The sequence below is a fragment of the Xyrauchen texanus genome, chromosome 45 (genome assembly GCF_025860055.1).
Source record: "Xyrauchen texanus isolate HMW12.3.18 chromosome 45, RBS_HiC_50CHRs, whole genome shotgun sequence".
Taxonomy (NCBI): Eukaryota; Metazoa; Chordata; class Actinopteri; order Cypriniformes; family Catostomidae; genus Xyrauchen; species Xyrauchen texanus.
In genome coordinates, this window is record NC_068320.1 from 13,996,559 (window position 1) to 14,015,370 (window position 18,812).

The 18,812-nt window shown below is 41.6% G+C and overlaps 1 protein-coding gene across 8 annotated transcripts in view; it reads left to right on the plus strand.

Annotated features, from left to right (window-relative positions):
- The window catches only part of LOC127637408 (transcription factor SOX-5-like), a 257,911-nt gene that overhangs the window by 210,114 nt on the left and 28,985 nt on the right, over positions 1–18,812 (plus strand). For 6 of the 8 annotated variants that reach the window (XM_052118444.1, XM_052118443.1, XM_052118445.1 and 3 more), the window contains 4 exons: positions 2,463–2,635; positions 4,798–4,866; positions 14,473–14,599; positions 18,153–18,238. In XM_052118444.1, coding sequence (XP_051974404.1) covers positions 2,463–2,635; positions 4,798–4,866; positions 14,473–14,599; positions 18,153–18,238 — 455 coding nt within the window. The remainder of the gene's footprint in view (positions 1–2,462; positions 2,636–4,797; positions 4,867–14,472; positions 14,600–18,152; positions 18,239–18,812) is intronic. The other 2 variants (XM_052118439.1, XM_052118441.1) reach the window with 1 other exon arrangement.

An 18,812-nucleotide genomic window follows, 5' to 3' on the forward strand; every position in this document is an offset into this window, starting at 1 on the left:
AACACACTCCACTGTCATTTTAACAAGCCTTCGTACACCTTCCTCTCGCTACCGCTGCGTTTGCACAGCTAACTCTGGCATGGCTAACTCTGGCACCGAGGAGTAAATGTTCCTCATAAAGCGCCTCAGAAATATTAAATCAAACAAAACTTGTTCATGCTTCTGGAGAAAAAAGCAAGCAGCATTGATCAAGCCATTGGCGTTGTAACCCCACTGTGATGACATTTCAGAAAGAGTGTATCCCCCGCCACAACCACGATGACTATCGGTTGGAGAGGGCTTTTGTCACTTTCCTCTGCGTGTGTGTGTGCATACCCTTTAAGATTCAGACACACAACGTTTAAAAAACAAGTAAAGGTAATGAAAATGTACCTACTACCTGACAGGTTTCACTGAAAGAGTTGTCTTTGTGACAGCCCTAGGCTTTGTAAACAGTAAAAAAAAGATTCATGCGGCTAGTCAGCGCTTTTTAAGCCACTCAGAAAACTTCAGAATCAGAAAGGCCATCTCCCTGGGAATCATTTTTTGTGTTTGGGTTTGCTGATATTTCTTTGGAGAGTGGAGTTTTATAAAGAGTATGTGTCATTGTAGTAAGTAACATTGCAGAAGTTAGCATAACAGCTAAATATAGCATAGCCATGTGCTCTGTTTTGCTTTTAGAAAACAGATACTATATAATAAATATGTTAATGACACAAACTGTCATTAAAACTTTTTTATCAAGCATATTTATTAAGTTTGACTCTTCCGCTAGAAGATATAGCCCCTGACATGTAAACTAAGGTAACAGTTGGACTCTGTGGGTGCTACTAGTTGAGCAGGTGTTTCGTGTCATTGAACATTTAATTTATCGTGTATTTTAGCATGACTGGAACACTATATCGACCGATCAATATCCAGGACTGGAACAATCAATTTTAGCAAGAGAATTAATCTGACTTAAAATCGGCCAGTGTTGACCACATAAGGGATGATTACAGAGCAAAAGAGACAGAATAGAAAAGTGCTAATGAACAATAAGAGCCTCAGGCTAAGCTCTTTCTCACTTCTCTCTGTTCTTTCACTCTCTCTCTTTCTCTCCCTCATGTAACACAGTAGTGTGCTGCTTTAGGGATTTATTTTTCAAGCCTTGTCATTAATTAGCAGTGAGAGCTACTTGACAGGTATTACATTGTTACAAATTGGTTCATTGCTGTGGTTTGTGACATGAGGCATGCAACACAGGCAGCCTTAGGATGTTTAGAGAGAGAGGAAACCACTTATTGATCCAAAGCTGAACTTTTAGTAGCAAAGGTAAAAAGCCTTCGCTTGTGATTGATGAGACTGGTGTGTGTGTGTGTGTGTGTGTGTGTGTGTGTGTGTGTGTACACCCTCTGTCAACTCCCCAGACTTAGGGCACCTAGAGTATATTGTGTTGGCAGTCCATTTGCCTTTTATTTTAACGAGTAAATCTTACAGACAACATTTCTGATTCTTACAAGCTAGAGATGTGCAAAGCTACATATTTTAAACAGGGTTCCAACAGTCATGCAAAGCCTGGAATGTGAAAGCATTTTGAAATTGTGATTTTCAGGCCTGTGAAAGTCATGGAAATTATGAATTTTTTGACCTCGTTTTTGCTTTTAAAGAAATGCCACAAATGGTGTTATAGTGGGAAAGAAATATTGCTTTGATCCATCACTTTCTCTGGAACGCTCGACACTTTTCACACAAGGCCCTCCCTTGTCCCGGGACCGGCTCCGATGCACACCCTCTTGTGAAAGCCCAGTCTGGGAGCTGTTAAGGGGAGCTGCAGGTTTATTTTTCCAACTGGCCGCCTGTGACAGTTGCCTTTATTGTGCATTGTTGAGTGTGTGTGTGTCTGTGTGACTGTGTCTGTGTATGAAGGGGTTACAAATGGAGCCTACTCTACCTTCCTGCCAGGGCAAAGGGTCAGGTCAGCTGCTATGATTACCTTCTTTCTCTCACTTTCTTCATCATCTGTTTTTACCCAGTGAGGAATGTGGCCCCTCAGAAGGTAGAGACCGAGAACAATGGGGGATTGTGGGACTGTGTGGACGTGTGTCTGCGTGTGTGTGTTTTAGCAGAGATATATGACCTCAGACACACAATTGCACACACATGAACTCATTAACAGACATGTGCTCATTTCGACATTTGAACACTTTAGGGGTTTAGTGCACAAAAACACACTGTATGATTGGTGGAAGTCTGGGGCAATACCTCGGTGGAACGACATCCTGTCGAGTGATTTAGTCTTCCCCTCCTGCCTTCTGCTCTGTTGCAGCTCGTATGTCAGCGCTCTCTCAGCTTTAGCCGAGGTCGAAGGTCAGCTCATGCTAAATGTATAGCGACGTTTAGGTAAACACGAGGGCAATAGCACATGAGCGAGAGCACATCTGGGCAAAAGGCTTCCTCTACTGCCTCTTTGACCTGTGGCCTGTGCCCTTTGACTCTTGCAGGCACCCCGGACAGCCTGGCGGACAAGGAGCGCCAGTTGATGGGGATGATCACCCAGCTCAGCAGTCTCAGAGAGCAGCTACTGGCTGCCCACGAGGAGCAGAAGAAACTGGCCGCCTCACAGATCGAAAAACAGCGTCAGCAAATGGAGCTCGCAAAACAGCAACAGGACCAGGTCAGCCATACATATTCAGCATGTATTAGTCATATTATCTATCAATTATGCACATCAACACTCTCACATTTTCAGATGAACAACTGTAAAGCACTTAATTCACACATGCACACAATTTATACATTGTGTCGTAACGAGTGATACTGATATGTAAGTGCCGATATATGCATAACAGGATTTAATGACAGCAAATATAGAATGAAATAAACACTTATTTTACATAACATTTACAAAAAATTCAGTGAGGACGATCTGCATAAAGTAATCTTAAAAGCAACCTTTTCTCAAAATGTCACCGACACACTTCTGTTAATTTTGGCTAAAGATATATCACTTAGTCCTAACAAAGACACAATGCAGTAAAACAACAAATTTGGTCTCTCTCATGTCTAGCAGGGTAGCTTCACCCACACTGAAATATAATTTGTCCAAATTTCTCTTTATGTTGTCACTATTTTCCCACTGTATTTCACTTAGATTGGGAATTCCTATAGCGTGTTAAATGTTTGAGCTATCTCCAGCTCTAAAAACAGTTCAGTTGATTCCATTTGCTCTTTGTGAGTATAATCTGTGTAAAATAATCGTAATACATAATACACATAATATTTACCCCAAATTCTGCACATTTCTATAGTTTTTTTTTTTTTTTATACTGGATTGCAGTAGATTTTGAAACTCGTTCACTTCTGTTAATCGGCCAAGTGAACATGGTTATCGACTGATGTTCTTAGAATCTGCAAATATCGGCTGATGTATCGCCTTGTCTTAACAAGACAAAATGCAATAAAGCGACAAACTTGGTTTCTGTCTTTGCCATGTTTAGCTGAGTAGCTCCACCTACACTGAAATGTCATTGGTCCAAAAACTCACTATTTTTGCACTTTGATTGGAGATTTCTATAGTTAGTGCTACATTTTTTGGTTATCCCTAGCTCTAAAATATTTCACCGAATAGAAATTAAAACAGGCACACTTCTGTTAATCGGCCAGTCGTTATCTACCAATATATAGCCCTAAAGCAACAAACTTGGTTTCTGTTCTCATTGTCAATATTGGACCAATGTCATTGTCATTTTGCTTTCATTGAAGACAAATTTTCTTGATCCTGAAAACATCTGGTTGCACCTGGTTAGGACAGAGCAACAAAATAATGAACATTTAAATAGTGTTGAGTACAGAAGAGAACAGTAAATAGTGTTGAGTACAGAAGAGAATTGTGTGTGTGTGTGTGTGTGTGTGTGTGTGTGTGTGTGTGTGTGTGTGTGTGTGTGTGTGTGTGTGTGTGTGTGTGTGTGTGTGTGTGTGTGTGTGTGTGTGAGTGTGTATTTATCACTTTGTGGGGACCAAATGTCCCCATAAGGATAGTAAAACCCGACATTTTTGACCTTGTGGGGACATTTTGTCGGTCCCCATGAGGAAAACAGCTTATAAATCATACTAAATTATGTTTTTTGAAAATGTAAAAATGCAGAAAGTTTTCTGTGAGGTTTAGGTTTAGGGGTAGAGTTAGGTTTAGGGGATAGAATATAAAGTTTGTACAGTATAAAAACCATTATGTCTATGGAAAGTCCCCATAAAACATGGAAACACTACGTGTGTGTGTGTGTGTGTGTGTGTGTGTGTGTGTGTGTGTGTGTGTGTGTGTGTGTGTGTGTGTGTGTGTGTGTGTGTGGAGGAGAGGTAAGGTTGCATATAGTAACATACTAACGTTTTCCTCGAACCGCTTTCACAAAGAGACCTTCTGTTCCTTCCATCCCCCTATTCCATTGACGAGAATGTCCGTGTTTTTGTGTGCAGCATTCAGGTCCCCTCCAGCACACAGGCAGAAGACTAAAGGTGTTTGCATACAGAAGAATGTGCCTTAGCTTTGTTGTGTGTGGTTGCTTCTAGGGAGCTCAGTTGCACAAAAGAAAACAGATCCGTATTAACACATACACTAACACACTCCGGTGCTCACACACAACGCTTCAGGACTGGGTGCCACTCCTTGGTAAATATGTGTAAAACAAAAACACCCAGGAGCTTCAAACACAAGCAGTTTACCTGCACATATACACACATTTACCCTCACACACAGACACAAATGATGCCCTCTGTAAACATGTAAAAGTGTACGTTTTGAAAGTTTGAAACAAGTGACAGTTTGATGTGTTCTGTCCACAGATTGCACGTCAACAGCAGCAACTCCTGCAGCAACAACACAAAATTAACCTCCTACAGCAACAGATCCAAGTGAGTCATCATATATATGTGCATGTTTTCTCTTGTAGAAGATATAAATGTGGTTTTCTAGGTATATGTTTGTGTGATGTTAAAATTTGGATGACTTGTTGTCACGATGACAGTGGGGTTTCATGACAATCAAACATTCGTGTCCACCAATCAGTGCAATCAAACCACCTCATCCAATCACATATGAGCATCACCCTTGATGCTCTGTGTCCCCATTCCTGAAGCCCTTTTCTACAGCAATCAAAAAATTACAAAGTAAACAGTCCAAGATGCATTCATTCTGACCACCTTCGACCATTTCGTTAGCTCTATTCAAAAGTCAAGAGAGCTGCCTACCTAGACAACACTTTAAGGCAACATAAGTTATAAATCAGTCACTTAAGAGGTTCCATTTTTTAGGCAGTAGACAGAAAGGCAGCTCACTGGATTTTGAAACAAAGCTATTGTATATTCTGTCTCAGCACTTGTGTTATCTATAATTCAAATGATATTGAATTCATTCTTTACAAATGTGTAGGTAATGTCCTGATGGCTTGTAGAGGAGCTTGTGGAACATGTTGATGGGTCTGTCCCAGCTGACAGATAGATAGGCCAGAGACACACTGGCCTGCATTGTTTGTGCAGGTGTGAAGCGAATAAAGGCTTTGTGTGCAAGAGGAGATGAGATGAGTCTAATTTGCTTGATAAAATGAGACCTAGCCTTGAGAAAGAACTCTGCCAGCTTTTGGCCAGGAAGCCACATCACACTGAGACTATTCACACACTTGTACACACACTCACACAGATCAGTCCCATCCACTGGACCCCTGCCATTCTCTTTTTGTGTGTGTGTGTGTGTGTGTGTGTGTGTGTGTGTGTGTGTGTGTGTGTGTGTGTGTGTGTGTGTGTGTGTGTGTGTGTGTTGCAGCTGTGTTTATTTGTGTATGCATGTCCATACAACACAGCTTTGATTGAACATGTATATGTGAGACATATTCCATCTGTGTCTATTCCAGAATCTCTATCAGCTGATGTCTGTATGTGTGTTTTGTGTGGATGGCTGTGTGTATGTTTATATGGGTCAGGTTTTGCCTACATTGTAAGGACCAAATGTCCCCACAACTATAGTAATATCTGAAATCACCTACAGTTCATTGTGGGGATCAAAAAGAAAATGAAGAAAGGTTTCTGTGAGGGTTAGGTTTAGGGTTAGGGTATAGACATTATTATTAGCCAAGCATAAAAACAATAGAAGTCAATGGAAAGTCCCTACCGTGATAGAAAAACAAACATGTGAGTGTGTCTGTGTGCGTCGTAGCAGCTGTATGTGCGTCAGTCTCCAAAACACTTCCACTTGGGTTGCTTCAGCCCCGTTTGACGCTCACAGAAACAAAACTTCTTTTTCCCATGTCTTTGCAACCTTTTCCCAAACAAGCACTTCTCCATTCAGCCCAATGGAACAATAGTTTCTCACAGTCAACACAGAGGAGGTGGGGGGCAAGAGGAGGAGAGCCTTGTTATGGGCCAATTGTATATTAGCCCCAATTCACCTCCGGGAAACACACTTTTGACTTATGTCTTATACGCAGGCCACTAACATACTCTAAGCAAACACTTGCATCAGATACAAATAAAGCAGTCCTGAACATTATTGAGTACATTTACAGAATAACAAGATGCTACTGAAGTTTAGAACCAGTGTGCAGTGTGCATGTCCCAATAAAGGAAAATAAGCCTTGAAGTCAACATGAAATCAAAATGGACTGTTTACTTTCTTAATAGACACATTACTTAGAAATCTTTTAGATTTTACTTTTTTTATTATTATTATTATTTAGTCTAAAATTGTAAAATGTAACTTTATGGGCTGCGATGGGGTTCCTAAGGGAGTTTTCAAACTTGATTTGATTGCTTGACCAAACACGAGTTTGTTTCCTCCCCCTACTGCTGCCTCCACTGGTCTCTGTTCACATCATATTATTTGGATCCGAACCATGGCCCGATTGAATCATCAATGTGAGTGCAAGCGGCAGCTGTTTACCACTGGAACTATGTTACAACACAAGAAGACATCGGCTTTGCTGTGTTTATTCAAGTATTTCTCTCTTTGGATTTACCACCAAAACTTTACCTGCAAAGAACGACTGTTATGTTTGTCTGCCACAGATACATTGTATATGCAATGATGTAATGAATGTTAGAATGCAGTTCACTTCTGCAATTTGGTATGATTGCGTTCCTATAAGCAGCGAACATATTGGAGTTCATATGAACCAGACCACCTTTTAAGCGGACTCCGTGCGGTTTGTGGGTGCACACCCAAGTTCGGGAAAACAACGTTCACATCATCCAAATGAACCGAACTTTGATGTAATTCGAACCCGGGTGCGCACCAAAAGTACTAGTGTGAAAGCACCCTAATACAGCTGCTGAGGGATTGACAGTAATTTTAGCATATTTTTACTGTTGCAATCCACCACTGTCTAATTTGTTTCTCTTATGGAAAGTCATGGAAACTTAATAATGGACTTTTTCTTTTGTTATAAGAGCAAATTAGAACGCAGTAATAATATTTGGACTCCCATACACCGCTATGTATGTGTACCCTGCTAAAATTTACTTTCGCATTCCAAACCAAGAAATGTGTAAAGGTCCAAATACGTTACGGTTTTCTTTGTGAATGATTCATTGGTGCATAATTAAAAAAAAAAACACTTTTTATAATCTTTCATCAAAATGTAATAACTTGATCCGTCCCTGAAATGACTTTCCTTTTCGGAACATGTCACAAAGTCTTATTTTTCAGTCCCTCATCTCTAATCACCTGCCATATAGAGACTATTTTCCATAATCCAATCAATTCCCAATGGGTAAAATCAAGTTACACCTTACATATATGTCTCTTTGAATTTTTACAACACAAAACAGAAGTAAAATGGTTGCGAATGCTGTTTAATCTTGACTTGAAAGTGAAGGGCCTGTAGCACCCACATTTACCACATAGGAACTAGATTAACAAAAACCAGGCTTAGGTGGTTAGCTGGTCTCCCAGTCTGACCAAGCTGGTTAGGCTGGTCTGTTTTTATGGTTTTAGAGGGGTTTTGTCCACTTTGGCTAGTCAGACCGGGAAACCAGCTGGCCTAGCAGCTTAAACCATCTAAGACCAGAAAACCACCCAAGGCATGTTTAAGGCATTTAAAAGAACTTCTTGAAGTAATTCCTTGAAGTGAAGGGGTCAGAGTTCCTTTTTTTCCCTGGAAATAGAAAAATAAAATGCACACAATTAACACACATATAGCTCTCAGTGTGTGGCCATGTCTTCAGGCTCTTGGGGGGGGTAACACATACACTCCCTTTCATTCTTATTAAAGTTGTGTCTCCTCTCGGGACCCCTCACGGGACATTCACAGGACCCCTCACGGTTATCCAACTAGTAAGAGAAGCTCCTTTGGATGAAAAGAATACACCTGCCGAGAAGCTTAAGGCACAGACACATAGACATACAAGAAGCGCGCGGCATGAAATGCAGTATATGTATAATGCATTTCCACGCTTAACGAACGGCGTAATGGTGAGACGGGCCTTTGGGCGCTATGGCAAGGGAGCTGCCCACTGGTACAACCTCCTGCGTTCCAATATACTCTCACACTTTTCCTGCTGTTTGCTCTCTTTTCTCTCATTAGTGGGCTCCTTTCAGCTTACCTCCTCCGGCTCTGCAGGGTGCCGAGCTGGTGTTGGAAAATTTCCGCAACTAATGCGGCGATACGGCGCAGGGGCCAGGGTGATGCTCCTCTGCTGTCAGAGTGGTGGTTAACGTGGGTAGACAGACCCCCCACATCAGCTATTTAGCACAACGTGTGCATTAGCTGTGGCTAAAGAAACTTTTTTAAGTGCAGCTGTCGCATATTTTAGCTAACTAACAGGTTAAACATTGGCGACAGAAACGATGGCTGCTTTTATGTTATTAGAGTCAACCAACAGTTTTGCAGACTAGCCTTCCACAGCAGTATCATGTACATTTCAAACACAGCATGATCTCTCCCTAACTTAATCAGACTTATTTGATGATCATCAGTGCCTCCTCGAGATTTCGAATCAGTTTTCCCTTGGAATGAGAGTTGAAAGAACAAGGTTTAGGAGAGATGGAAAAAACACGAAAAGCGGGCTACAGGAACGTTTGCTCATCAGAGCTAGCTAAGGTCCTGTGCACAGGAGCGGCTAACCCAATTGGCTGTGTAATTGTTTAGTTTGTCTCATTACACCTAAATGAATGTAATTGGTGTTTTTCCTGCATGAAGTGGCCGCATTGGTTGTGGGAACTGGGCTTTGTGCAGCGCTCTGATGGTGGTGGGGATCGGCTCCCCAACACTTGTTGCCTAATGATATCATGACTTACATAAAATTATTTTTAAGAGGTCTTAAGTTTTCTGGTATCTGTGAAATGTTGACTTTTATTGAATGATTTGCTTTGCAGTGTCATTTTGGTATGCTGTAAACATTGCACTTTATACCACATGATGAGCTTGAAATAATAAAGAAATTGTATTATTATTATGAAAATAGAAAAAGTATCTTTTAGGGTTCAGATGTGGTGTAAAGTTACTCGGAAAGGAGACGGCATGGGAAGAGAGATAGAGAGGGAGAAGAATCTACCAGACAGACAGGTCTAACATGCTCACTCCTATTTGTAGGTTCACGCCACAGGATCAACAAGACATTGACTTAGGGAGAGCGAATGATAAAGAAAATTTTACCAAATAATGGCTATGGACATAAAAAAAGACCCCGAAAGTGCTACATGCTAGACGAGGAAACAGAAAAGTGTGAGATAAACAGAAACAAAGTGTTAAACATGTCCATTTCCACCTCTAGCTCCTCTCCAAGCGCAAAATAACTGTGTGTTACCTAAGCGACTGGCCCTGAGCGGCGGAATATAGCAGCCTGGTGTGTGCCCGTGTATGCGTGTGTTTGAGAGTGAGGAAGGCTTCTCTCAGCCCGGTGGTTGGCAGCTAATGGGAGCTATTTGAGGAAGGACACACAGGCAGAGGAGCAGATGGGCGCTGCGTTATGTCCACCTACAGAGGGCGGCTGACGCTTCTCCTGCACTCACACCTAATGGGGTCCTAATAAAAGGCTGGCTGTGCAGACACAGGCTTGCCACTCAATTTCATTAGCTGCTAATCAGCCAAAGGTGCCCTTGGCTCACGGAAAAGGACCATTCGTTGGTAAAAAATGAGAGGCATACTTGGAAGAAAAAAAACTAGTGAAGGGCATAAGTGAGATAATAGACGTGCGTTAGCGATCAGAAAGAGCAGGGTTGTTGTTTTGGCAGCATTAGAAAATGGTACATTTGTCTGGGAGTTGCGATCAGAATAGAGATTAAACATCAAAAGAGGGTGAGGGTGAAGTCATGTTACCTCAAGGCAACACTGTATTTGTCTGGATGTCAAACGCTCCCCTCCAAGTTTCTTACCATATTAGGGCCCCAATAGCACACCCTCACATGACATTAAGTAGACACTTTAATGTCTTTGAAGAATCAGAGTTTGGGGCAAAAAACTGCAGTGAAAGTTAGTGACCAAAATGCCCTACATATTTAAAATATGGTGGCAAAAACCATTTAATTAAATTATTCCTGTGTTTAACAGGAATTAACCTCTGTTTTTATCTGTTATCTAACATTTAATATTTATTTTAAAATGTTCTTTGTATATGTAGTTATGGGTTTAAGGCAAAAAAAGGTAAAAATGCAAATATTGCCCATTGAAGGGATAGTTCAGCCAAAAATTCTAAATCTGTCCTCATTTACTCATCCTCATGTTTTTCCAAAAGCATATCACTTACTTTTGTTCTTGGAACACAGGTGTTAGGCAGAATGTTAGCCTCAGTCACCATTTGCATTCATTGCATCTTCTTTCCATACAATGAAGGTCAATGGTGACTTTGATTGCCATTTTGCAACATATTTTTTTGTGTTTCAAGCAACATAGAAAGTCATATGGGTTTGAAACAAATAAGGGTAAGTAAATGATGGCAGAATTTAAAGTTTTGGGTGAACTATCCCTTTAATAAATAAGTTACGGTTTGCATGAATGCAAACATGACAAAGTGGCAACAATGTTTAAGTCTTCAAAGGTTAAGTAGGTTTATAATCAGCCGGGACACTTAATACAGAGACATAGGAAGTAGATCCAGTCAAAAGTGGACTGTCAGCATGTGTGCATTTGAGCATGTGTGTGTGTGCACATAATTGTGATCGTATCCACCAGGGACTGTCGTTCTGACGCCTGCACCAGACTGGCAGTCCTTACTGTCACTCTGTAAAAGTTAATGGCCTATGCCCACGTCCACAGGGCTAATATTAAGTGCCAGTCTGCAAGTACAGTTCGTGCACGCTACACCACTATCCAGGCGCAAATTAATTATTAGTTATATGGCTATGTGTCCCCTCTTCAGTGCGAGGTCACCGATGCTCGCCTTTAATTGCTGAAGCATATGGCGGGAAACAGATTTTAGCAGTGGGATTTGTTCTTAACCACCATTCTTCCACGCATTCTCAGATGTGAGCCATATTGTCAATGCTGGCAGCTATTGTTTCACTCATTTACTTCTTAGAGCAAATTACTCCCTAATAATAGCTCTACCTTAGAGTTTTTCTCTTCTCCGTGCCAGCAAACCTGTTCACACTGCATATGTTAATTATCTGCACATCTTCATTATGTTCAAAAAGCTTTAGGTTCAAGCTGTGCCGCCTGGCGAGAGGCTCTGACTCAGTTTGGTGCCAACTTTCCACTTTTTCCCTTTCTGTTAGTTTCTTTCGATAGTTTTTTTTTTCTTCTTGCTCTTTCACTCTCTCTCTCGCTCTCTCTCTCTCTCTCTCTCTCTGTCGTCGTCAACTAGGAAAGTAAAAAGTTAGTCGTGCTCTTATATAATCCCTTAAATGGTTTTATATGTTTCTTTTTTTGTTGTTGTTTTTGTTATGGCTGATTAGAAGGATTAGAAGAGCTGAACATATTTTATGTATAGAAAAATAGTTGCTTTTTCCATGTGAGTTTTATACACATTATATTTGTTTAAATGCAAGATAATGTAGTGGTTGTAAACTTGTTAGATGTCTTAGTTCTCTTAATCCATAGTGTATCTTTGTCTGGTCTGACCATTAAAAGTGTCTTAATGTGGACAGATGTCGGTAGAAATCCGTTCTTTCAACAGTATAAGGCCCAATTATCTGACAAATTCCACTTCTCAGTTTTTTCAGCTTTTCAAGTTAACTGTTCTTACAACCAGAGAGAGACAGATAGCAAGAGTTAGAGAACAATAGAAAGAGAGAGAGAGAGAGAGAGAGAGAGAGAGAGAGAGAGAGACCTATTCTGTTTTTACACCCTGTATTCACAATTTCTTATTGTTAACGTCTAATTTGCAATATACGTCAACTAGATGCTCTCTGCATCAAACTGCATTAACTGGCCTGAAAATGTCAGGATCAGCCTCACCTACTCTGCGTGGGTAATGCTATTTGCAATGTTAATTGAATAGGGAACAGCATGACGTGTGTTCTAGGCTTTGAGGAGATCCACGAGCCTCTAATTCCAGTGCACACACACACTTGCTTACATATCTATGTGTTTAAAGAAGGAGCGTGTGCTTGTAATTTGCCACAAAAACACTCCTTGCTCAGAACCACCAGAGAACACAAAAACCTGCGTGCATATCGGCCAGCGTGCGTTTATGAGCATTACCACGACCGCAGAGCCTTAGCCCGTTGCTCTGAGATGCAGGCAGAACCAGAGGAGCATATGTCCAATTAGGACTAGAAATCAGAGCCACACCAGCCTGTGGGGGCCCTGTTGTAATGCAACAATAAAACGCCACTTCCTTCTGATCTGGGAACAGGAGGCCAGCCGTTTGTGGTTAACCAAAATGGAGGAATAATTGCTCTATGATGAGAATACAAAGCAGTCAGGAACACTGGTGGGAGTCAGAGAGAGAGAAAAAGAGATAAATGGGAGGAGAAAAGGAGAACATTTTTACCATGTGTCCAGTTTATCTTGCTGTGATAAGGTCCTCCTTTCCTCCCTCCCTTTACTTCTTTCTTTTCCTTCTTTTCTTCCTTTCATTTCCTCCTTTTTTCTTTTCCTTTCCTCCCTTCCTTTCCTTTTATTTCACCCTTTTCTTCCCTCCTTTCTACCATCTTTTCCTTTTGCTCATTTCCTTCTTTTCTTTACTTTCCTATATTCTCTTTCCTTTTCCTCCTTCTCTTTTCCTTTCCTTTTCCTCCTTTCCTTCTTTTCTTGCCTTCTTTCCTTCCTTCCCCCCTTTGCTTTTGTCTTATGTTCCCTTCTTTTCATTTCCTCCTTTCTTCCCCTGCCTCTCCTTTTCCTCCTTTCCTTCTATTTTCTTTTCCTTTTCCTCCTTTCCTTCTTTTCTTTCCTTTACTTTCCTTTCCCTCTTTCTTTTCCTCCTTTCCCCCTTTCCTTTCCTATTTTCTTCTTTTCTGTTCCTTTCCCTTCCATTCTCTTCTTTCCCTCCTTTCTTACTTTCCTTTCCTTTCCAATTCTTTCCTTTCCTGTCCTCTGCTATCCTCTTCCTCTCTTCTTTCCTCCTCCTTTCTTCTTCCTCTCTTCTTCCTCTTTTGCTTCCTCTTCCTGTTCTTTTGAGAGCATTCATATTCAAATAGACAGTGTTGTCACTTTTGGAGCCTTTGTGTTTTTTTTTTTTGTCTGTAGAACCATCTGTCACCTTCTTTTTGGGCTTGTGTGTCTCAAGACTCTCCCTTTGCCAAAGTCTCTGGCTGTGGTGTATTTTGTCGTCCCTTTTTTTAATGCTGTAAACCTTGTGAAGTGGCATGGCATGATGCTGAGCATGGTGCTCTGCTGAAATAGTGGCCAGCTGTTGCATGAGTGTGAGGAAGCGCATTCACATGACTCTGTCCATGACAGTAATCAAGGGGACCGACTGTCCCTCATCCCCAGGGGACAGGTGCTGGACAAGTACTGTGTTTACATGTGTTTCTACTTAACATAAGAATAAACTGGCTAGTGAAGGGCCACTATGATATTATGAATGCTTTTAAGGAAAAAATGGATTTGTCAAATATTACCTTGTTAGTGGCTTCACATCTTTGAAGGATTTTGATAGTTTTGCACATCAATTTCTACCTATATCTTCAGTTTTTCAGGTCTATTATTCTGGCACATTATTGTGGTATCATCTATTTCAGATATACCTGCCCCTAAGAAGAACATAAAAGACAACCATGTCAGTTTAGTCCTAATGTTCAAAACTATCTAAATCTTTCAACATTTTGAGGCCACTAACCACAAAAGTTTTGGCCAATCAGTTCTTCCTTACAAGTACTCATAATGTCAGCCTGGTACATTTTAAACATGATTTTGTTTCTTTATGGACAGATGTGCACCCAGAGTCCAAGAATTTGCAGTTAAAGTCAGGCAATTGTGATTTTCACTAGTGCTTTTTAATTGTGTGTGCATCAGACTGTCATTGAACCAACTGAGACTAGGATTTGACATGACTTTGGTGGATTGGAATTCTTCATAGTGAACCTGTTTTGGTTAGACCATTTGTTTGTGTCCAACATCTAATTCTTTTTTCTCACTCTTTCTCCAGCAGGTCCAGGGTCAATTGCCTCCATTGATGATACCTGTGTTTCCTCCAGATCAGAGAACTTTGGCTGCTGCTGCAGCCCAACAAGGATTTCTGATTCCACCAGGGTTTAACTACAAACCAGGCTGCAGTGAGTATTAATGTTGCATTTCTTCATCTCTGTGTCTCGCTCCCAATACTTTGACTCACAAATGTTTGAGTCTGGTTGCTTTGATCTGGAGGCTTGTAAAATTTAGTCTAGTTCATTGTTCACACTAGATATTTTAAACTAGACTGCCGAAAGTGGAGTCTTCAGCCCAATGTTGGACAGCATCTCCCTCCTGTCTGGTGTGTTATTAAGATCAGCCAACACGACTGATGCCCGTCATCGCCTGTACACAACAGACTCTCAGACCAGACAAACTTGCTTGCTTTTGTGTCTCTGTGTTTCTTGCTCAAAAGTAGAAACAGGAGGAAAAAAAAAGAAAACTTCCTCTGTGGTTTGTGTTTTTGGATGTAGCAGTCCAACTGTGAAGCAATGTGTTGTTTACCGCGAGAAACGAGGTGGCAAGTGCCAGCAGCGCAGCAGCAGAACGCTCGTGCTCTCACGGGGGGTAGAGTGACCTGCCCCAGGTTTCTTCATATTAACACGGGCGGCCGCCAGAACACGCGTCCAAAATGCCTCGCGCAAGCCTACAACTTCTCTCCAACTGTACGCATACACATGCACAATCACATAGCTTACACACTCATGAGCGTATCTCCCTCGTGAGACGGACCGGTCCGCATCTCCAGCTCCACCCACTGCGCTTCACAGTTTCCCAAACAAGTCCCCCCTCCTTCTTTCCCTACCACCCAACCGTACTCCCTCTATTTCAATTACAGCCAGTAGCACCATCAAACCCTGCTCAAAATGTCAATTACACACGTCATTTAGTTATCATTACAGTGCCGGCTCACAAGGGAGGAAGCCGTCGTTTGAACCCTTAAAGCCAGAGCGGAAAATAAAGGGGGATGAAATCCCTCTAGTCGCAGGGGCTGGCCTGAGGGGACGCTGGTTTCCCACCCATTGCTCCCCGGAGACAGGACATGAAGCTCTTCCAGTCAGGCTGAAGATGCTGCCTTCTCGCCAACAGCAACATGTTTGCATTCTTTCCTTTTGCTCTTTTGTTGCAGCTGTACCCGGGAGAGACATTAAATAGCTGGAATACTTGTGTTTGTTTGGGGACCGAGAGAAACACCAGAAAAAAAAGTAAAAACACTCATATCTCCCCAGAATACATCCTTGAACCGGGTCCAAGGCAATCTTTAACCTAGCGGCCGAGTATTTTTTGGGTTATGGGAGGGAGGCAGTGTATGGGAAAAATGTTTTGGACAGAGTGATTTGAGTGTCTGGTTTATTGCTTACTACTACTTCATCCCCCTCTTATATAGACCCATACTCTGGAGCAGTTGTTCTCAACCAGTGGGTCATGGCCCAAAAATGGGTGGTAGGGTCGTGGAATGCACATAAAACAACAATGCTAAATGCAAATAATTCAATTAAACTAACCATATATTCATTCATAGTTAGGATAAATAAATAGTCTTTTATCTTACGATATTTAAAAGGGAGGAGAAAAGCCTTCCAGTATATTTTGATGACTGGCCAAACTCTACAATATTTTAGCATGTCATGCACACGTCCTCAAAGACCATACATACTGTAAAAAATGCTGATTCTTTGAGATTAACAGAATTATGGTGTCATCGTAATCTGATATATTTCAAAGACTGTCTATGTGGACACGAAGCAGATGAGTCCTCTCCCCTCTGTTCTTGCTCAGAGCGCTCATATCCATCCTCTCCTCCCTTTTCAACCAACATCATTCCATTGTTCATCGCACTTTGACCTCAAAAACCAGCAGAACAGATTCAAGGGCACACTCACAGTCTCATGTCATGGGCTCCTTCAACGTGATGCTGATAACCATACCTACTGGTCATGTAATTATAAAGCCCATATCTGCAGGTGGACGCTAATAACTCTTGTTATTCACTCCTCGCATTCTGATTCATCTCTCCAACGCAGAGGCTCTTGTGCGGGACCCGAGGAGATGGGGTGCTGACGTTACTTTGTTAATTACCGTCCTCTTCTTATCATGCCTCAGCCTTCAACTGCTATTGTGTTCGGGGTATTAGAGCTGACGCCACACAATCAGCCTTTCATTGCAATGTGTGTGTGTGGGGGGGGGGCAATGAAGGTCTTTACGGACAGGAGAGAAAGCTTCGGCTCTGTCAGAGAAGAGGGGGATGTGGGCCTGGACCATGGGTGGAGATGTGGGGAGATGGAGACCAAAGGGTCCAGAGGCTGGTTTTGTATTGGTGTGGTTAGTGTGTCAGGAAAGTGACATTTTGATTAGGGTTGGGAATCAGTAGTGACCTGGCGATACAATATTATATCGATATCTGGGTTGCGATACAAAATATTGCATATTTTGCAATTCCAAACTGTAATACACTTTCTGAGCACTTTAATAGGAACACCTGTACATCTACATATCATGTGATTATCTAATCAACCAATTGTGTGGGAGCAGTGCAATGCATAAATTCATGCAGATATGGGTCAGGAGCTTCAATGAATGTTCTCATCATCCATCAGAATGGGGAAAATGTTGAATTTCTGAGATTTTGAGCATGGCATGATTTTTGGTGCCAACTCCTGATCTCCTGGGATTTTCACGCACAACAGTCTATAGAGTTTACTAAGAATGGTGCCAAAAACAGAAACCATCCAGTGAGTGGCAGTTCTGCAGACAGAAACACCTTTTTGATGAGAAAGAGGTCAACAGAGAATGGCCAGATTTGTTCAAGCTGACAGAAAGGCTACGGTAACTTGGAGAATACTCGCAGAATAGCATCTCAGAATACACAACACGTCGAACTTTGAGGCTGATGGGCTACAACAGCAGAAGACCACGTCAGGCACTTTATTAGGACCATAGTGTTCCTAATAAAGTGCTCAGTGAGTGTATATTGCAATCTCCATATCTGAGTTGCAATACAATTATATAGAGTTTAGTGTTTCGTAATTAAAAATTGTGATATATTGCAAACTTTTACTGAACTGTTTCTCGTTTATCTTCATTGGACTTTGGTGCTTTGCACAACCGGTACTGAACTGCTTTATTCATCGTAGAGTCATTTAGTAGCGTTGAGTAAAATATGTCACTATATTTTATCGATTTCTGGGTTGCTATACAATAATATTGCATATTCTGTGATTCCAAACTGTATTGCAATGTTTTACTCAATTGTTTCTCATTCATCTTCAATTGACTTAAGTGTTTTGGGCAACAAGTGCTGAATTTCCTGCTTTACTTCATTTTAGAGTCATAAATGTAGCGTAGAGCAAATATACATCAGTGTCAGTAAATAATTAAGTGAGGGAACAGCATTCCTTGGTTTCAGCTTGTTTATTGTTGCAAGAAAACCCATGCAGTCTAGCTGTACAGAGGGTCTGTATGTACATTCTTACAAATGAAACTAGGTATAGACTTCTTAACTCATTCTGAGTTTGCATTTTGGTCAATTAGAAATAATTGTTTGTTCGATTACCTTAATTTCTTTGAAATGTCATAGTGCCCCAATAACTTGGAAAGATAGGAATGAGTACTTGTGATGCAGGCTACTGACTTAACTCATAATGATCTCGTTCTCAGGTGACCCTTACCCTCTACAGCTGATCCCTACTTCTATAGCAGCTGCTGCTGCTGCAACGCCTGGTCTCGGCCCTCTTCAGCTTCAGGTAATGTCCATCTTGTGTTTTTATTGTGTCTGCGCGTGTGTGTGTGTGTCCTTGTTCTGTGGCAACTCTCAGTGCATTTTTCCCAACCTCTCAAACAAACCCCCCCAACACACACTTTTTTGTTTTGTTTTGTGGTCCCGATAGAGAACAACAATGCCCACTGTTCTCCTCCACTCTTTTCCTCATGCCAACTGAAAGTTGCCATAGAAATGGGTCCTTTGTGAGGGGCCAGAGCCCAGACATAGAATGCATGGCTGCTGGCTCTGGGGTACTGATATTGTTCACTGTGGAGAGAAGGGTACCATAGAAACTGTTTTTAGGGGAGGGGGGGGGCAGAGCACAGAGGGACACTGAACTGAGAGCAAACACAAAAAGATATTATGGCCATTCTGAATAGAGTCGAACCCTATTTCAGCCTCGCTGTGCAAAAAAAAAAAAACACACAAGAATTCGCCCAGCAGTAAACATGAATCTCTTTGGCTCTCCTCCTTTCTCGTCTCTCGCAAAAGGAGAGGAGTGGAGCGTTTGTTCTGTTTGTATGCCATAAATCTCCCAGATGAGGAAAAAAAGGTGC